The 5,243-nt window shown below is 45.1% G+C and overlaps 1 protein-coding gene across 1 annotated transcript; it reads right to left on the reverse strand.

The window, feature by feature from the left end:
• Window positions 1-1,024: 1,024 nt before the first annotated feature.
• Window positions 1,025-3,706, reverse strand: LOC125541133 (indole-2-monooxygenase-like). The gene is made up of 3 exons (XM_048704607.1): window positions 3,183-3,706; window positions 2,495-2,947; window positions 1,025-1,836 (listed from the first exon to the last, which is right to left on the reverse strand). Exons 1-3 carry the CDS (start codon window positions 3,678-3,680, stop codon window positions 1,201-1,203), a joined length of 1,587 nt encoding a protein of 528 aa, XP_048560564.1. The 5' UTR covers window positions 3,681-3,706; the 3' UTR covers window positions 1,025-1,200.
• Window positions 3,707-5,243: the final 1,537 nt, after the last annotated feature.

Consider the following 5,243-nt stretch of genomic DNA (forward strand, 5'->3'; position numbering starts at 1 on the left):
GATCTAGCATTTGGGGTTGTCTTCTTTTATTTTGGTTCCGTAGTCGGATCTTGATTGTATTTTGGATGATATATGTTTAACTTGTTATTTGTGTGAAGTGGCGATTGTAAGCCAACTCTTTATCCCATTCTTATCCAGTACATGGGATTGTGTGAAGATTACCCCACTTGCAACTAAACCACCATGCAATTATGCTTTAAGTCGTGCCTCGACACATGGGAGATATAGCCGCATTGTGGGTGTAACAGCACCCCTACGCCGGCGACGGGAGGCCAGAGGACCGTCGTATCCCCCGTCTCTCCAGCCAGGCTCCCCACATGGCACACCCGCGTGCCGCTCCACCACGATGTCCCACTCTAGATCAGCATCCACCCTCAACCCAAGAGGCTCGCCGAAGGAGCCAACGCCCGCTCCGCACCAAAGGACGTCGACCTCACCACAACCCACGCCGCTGCAGCCCTCGTCGGCCATGGCACAGCCAAAGCCTCCACGGCCTTCACGCCACACACCGCCACCGTCTCCTGCCACCACGCCGCCAACTTCGCCGCACCGCTTCGACCGACGCACGCGCGGCGCTCCAGCAAGATGGCCAAGCGAGAGGGCAGGAAGTCCCTGCCGCCGCCGGCACCGATCAAGCTTCCCCCGGCCGCGCCCCTTGGCGGCAGCGAGGGAGAGGAGGTGGGTAAGGGATGGTTCTCGCCTGGGCTCGATCGCCATTCTCACCGCATGGTCTCTGTGAAAGCACAGGAACACTGCTATGTTCGACGGCCTCCAATCCTCCTCAACACATCTGTTGTCCGCAATCAAGGATGAAGCGCGCTACTGGGTTGTCGCCGACGCGGAAGGGCTTAGCATGATTATTCGTGTAACCTAAACTTTAGTGTTTGGGGGCTGAGCATCCCCCTTCTTCTGCTCAAACCAGACCAAACCACGCCTCTCTGTGTATGTAGCGTGGGTGTATACTCTTGTATTTTCTCTCTTTTCTCTATCAATGAAAAGATACGCAATCTTGCATATTCCAGGAAAAATTAGTACACCCCTCTCCCCCCGCCATAAATTCATATTTCAAACACACTTTCAATACACGAATATAGCCCTTGCATATGCAAGTGCGAGGGCTACTTTGCTAGTTCAGTTGGCAACATAGTTTATTATTCAATGATAACAAACAGAAAAGCAGGAGTGATGTGAGACGTACGATCACACACTTGAGTGGTTCTTGGGAACAAGCATCAGTTTCTCCTTCCGTCGGACGCTTAGGCGAAACACTTCGGTCATGTCAATACCCTTCTTGCCCATGTCGGGCGACAGCTCCCAGTCATGACAGTACACAAGGTTTGCCAGCATGAGCCCGATGGTCGCCAGCCCGAAGTTGATACCAGGGCAGATCCTCCTACCAGCTCCAAACGGCAAAAACTGAAAGTCATTCCCCCTCAAGTCCACCGCCGAGGCACTACCACCCTCTATGAACCTTTCCGGTAGGAACTCTTCTGGCTTCTCCCACCACTCAGAGTCTCTGTTGATAGCCCATGTGTTCACCATGACCCATGTTCCAGAAGGGACCGTGTATCCAGCGACGTCGACTTGGCTCGCTACCATGGAAAGATGAGGGATGAGGAGCGGTAGCGGCGGGTGCAGCCTAAGCGTTTCCTTCACCACGGCCTTCAAATATGTCATGTTGGCTAAGTTCTCTTCCTCGACCATATCTTGCCCCTTCGGTGTGTTGTTTCTCACCTCGGCTTGTAGCTTAGTCATGACCCGAGGGTTGCACATGATCTCAGCCATAGCTACCTCCAAGGCGAAGGACGATGTGTCCGTGCCCGCAGCAAACATGTCCTGCATACGTGCATTTGTTGTCATCAACAATTAATAGGGTCCTACCGAGATTCTAGATATTGCAGCCGATGATTGTAAAGACTTAGTGATTGAGTAATACAAGTATTTCTCCTCGAAAAAATAAATTAATAGTGGTAGTAAGTCATGACTAGTCATTGTGCACTTTTTTAGTAAATGATTATTTTTTGTTGAGAGCTCCTCAAATGTTATTTATGGATGAACTTTTGCAACAAGCTAAAACATTTTATCATGTTTGATGTCGCTAAAAAATCAGAATTATTGGATTCCATTTGATTTTGTTTTTTTGAGAAAATGTTTCACCCGGGTCTAGCCACACCTATCCATATTCTTGTACATATTTGATACTCCCTCCGTTTGGAATTACTTGTCGCAGAAATGGATGTATCTAGACGTATTTTAGTTCTAGATACATCCATTTCCGAGACAAGTAATTCCGAACGGAGGGAGTAGTTATTAAGGGTCAGTGTAAATTAAGTCATTTTAGACTTTTTGTGTCCAAATCAATTCTAAAAAATGCAACTTCTGCTTAGGAAAAAGTGCAAGCACTAAACTGACATTACACATAGGAAAATCTCAAACGGCTTAGATTAGAAAAAACGGTGTGGTTAACTAGTTACTGAAGCAGTACTACACTCACCATTAAGATGGCCTTGATTTGCTCTCTGGTGATACCATCATAGTCTTTCTGCTGCCGAACCGATAGAAGTACATCAACGAAGTCACTCCCTTCTTCCTGTGTGGCATCGTGCCTGCCATGTGGTGGCAACAATGATAGTTTCTCGTGGTCTTGTATTATCTTTTCGAGCAGATCGTCCCATCTTCTGTTCACATTCTTGGCCTTGTTGCAAACATTAGATCTAGTGAGCCATGCTAACCTTGGGAAGCAGTTTTCCAGGTTGAAACTTGCAAAGAGAGCTGAGTTCGCCTCGATCAGCTCTCTGAATATCTTGTTCCGGCCTTCTTTCATGATGAACTTCCCGGACAAGGCGCGGCACACCATGTCATTCACAAAGGTGTTCATCATCTCACCCATGTCGATCACCGTGCTCGCAGCCGCCGACTCCCGTATCACGGCCATTACCAGGCTCACCTTTACAATATATATACATCAGTCAATAACCTTATGCCAAGAAAGAAAGGTGATAGTGATCGGGAATGATGCAAAAAATATAAAAACTTTCAATAAAGAAGGATGAAACCCTTGACCTCCAGATCATTTTGATACACACAACCATTCTGTTTGACTATTAAGTAAAATTGTAGAACAAAGGCAACTATAGCCGAACCGCCAGGAAGGAATGATGTAATGAGAAAGGTGTGCGGACCTCTTGCTGACGGGCGAGGCGGTACGATTGGATCTTCTTAACGCTGAGCAGATGCGTGGCGACGAGCTTCCTCGCCAGCCGCCAGTGCTCGCCGTAGGGGGCGAAGACGACGTCCATCGGCCCATATAGGAGCTCGTGGGCGACCATGGATGTTGGCCGCGACGCGAACAGGTGATCATGCGTCCGCATGATCGCCCTGGCGGCGCGTGGGGACGACACAACGAGGTGCCGGACGGCGCCGCGACGGAGGAGCATGAAGCCGTCGTCCGAGCCGTGCTTCTTGGCGAGGTTGCATAGTGAGACGTGATCTCGGCCCAGGTGCAAGTGGCCTATCACAGGGAGGCCTGGAGGGGAAGGAGGGAGACGCTTTCTATTGGCCTGCTGCTTGCTACTACTTGTTGTGGCGAAGCGCAGTAGCAGTAGTAGCAATAGAAGTAGCACTGCTTGTAGAGGCGTCTCATGCATGAGGTGGTGTACTGCAACCAAGTGATGCGCCATGGCCTCTGATGTCGACAAATGTAAGAGCTGCGTAGACATGATATATATAGCACATATACTTGGTATTTTACTATCTTCTTCGCAATTGCAATGATTGTCAAGTCATCTAAAGAAGCAACAATTAGTAGAGGGTCCATACGCTCATCCGATAGTAAATTCAGAAATCCTGTCAAAACATATATATTCAGAAACAATTGAACAAGCAGCTGACAAGTTAACCACTCCACCGAAGTAAACAAACAATTTTAACATGTGCCTACAAATGTTTCAAAACAAATCGTGCTCAAAGACCTATAACCTAGTATTATCTACCATATAAGTGAGCTCGAGTCAGCGGACATGCTATGGACCATGTGGCAATAACAACCTTGAGCACTGCAGGAAAGCTAAATGTGTTGGAGTTGGTCACCTGTCAAAAGCTAAATGATGGAGATCGGATAACCAGACCAAATCAGATCTTGCATAAAAAAAACAATATACTAATCATCAATGTGGGTTTAAGTAAAGGAAAAGAAATGCATGGACACACAAAGGTGTGAAAATGAGTATGTATATACAGAGATTAGGTAATTGCAAATCTCAAAAAAAAATCTCAGAACATTTCAAAGATATGTATCTATTAGAATATAAATGTACCGCAAAAAAAATCATGTATTAGGTAATTGCAAACTGAAGCGATGAAGATATTGTCAGTTGAACAGAAACAGAGAGAGTATATATGTATGCAGATGCATAAAGATCACGCATATGGCGTTCATGGCATCCGGTAAGAACCAACAAACCAATTCTAGTGTACAATCTGTGTGAGAGATTGTATCCTACCACCTCCATCCCTCAAATAGATAGCGCATAAATTCAGTCAAGAAGTCCATGCTTTCTAAATTAGACCAAGTAAAAGTATGAATATAAACAATACCACATTAATATCATTATATCCACAATTAGATAGTATATTTTTATAATCTATTTATTTAATATTATTATTGTTGATATTATCTTCTATATATTTGGTCAAACTTAGAGTGAATTGACTTTTTGACTGAATTTATACTCCATCTATTTGGGGACAGAGGGAGTACTAATTAGTAAGTATTGAGAGAATAAATATGTATTGAGAAACCTAATTTCCGAACTATCGGAAATCTACGACAGATCCTAATGCACCCCCATACTGTTCGATCTGCATCTCGCGCTCAAGACGCTCGAGGTGGTTGAGATCTCACAACCATCTTTTTTTCTCCACCCGCTAATCCCGCACGTTATTTTCTTTCGGCGTTGACTATGATTTTTCAGATGTATTTATCTAACTGCATATGCTACGGTTACTAACACTATAATTATCTAGTTATCTAGCTGCATATGACACAACTACTACATAATAATTTTGTACTTACCTGGCTGCATATGCTACGGTTACCAACACGATAATTATATAGTTACCCAAACACCAAGTAACTCATACATTATTAGCTTGATAACTACTTAGGATAGTTACCCAACACCCAAGTATATAGTTATCAACATGTAAATTATGTAGGTTATCTAGCTACCCATGTTACAACT

The sequence above is a fragment of the Triticum urartu genome, chromosome 2 (assembly GCF_003073215.2).
Source record: "Triticum urartu cultivar G1812 chromosome 2, Tu2.1, whole genome shotgun sequence".
NCBI classification, from domain to species: Eukaryota; Viridiplantae; Streptophyta; class Magnoliopsida; order Poales; family Poaceae; genus Triticum; species Triticum urartu.

Excerpts from the sequence above, each read along its gene's own strand:
- LOC125541133 (XM_048704607.1), bottom strand. The coding sequence starts at position 3,680 with ATGGCGCATCACTTGGTTGCAGTACACCACCTCATGCATGAGACGCCT. Across the intron at positions 2,948-3,182 it reads GCCTCGCCCGTCAGCAAGAG|GTGAGCCTGGTAATGGCCGT; the intron begins GTCCGCACACCT and ends TATATTGTAAAG. Across the intron at positions 1,837-2,494 it reads AAATCAAGGCCATCTTAATG|GACATGTTTGCTGCGGGCAC; the intron begins GTGAGTGTAGTA and ends GCACGTATGCAG.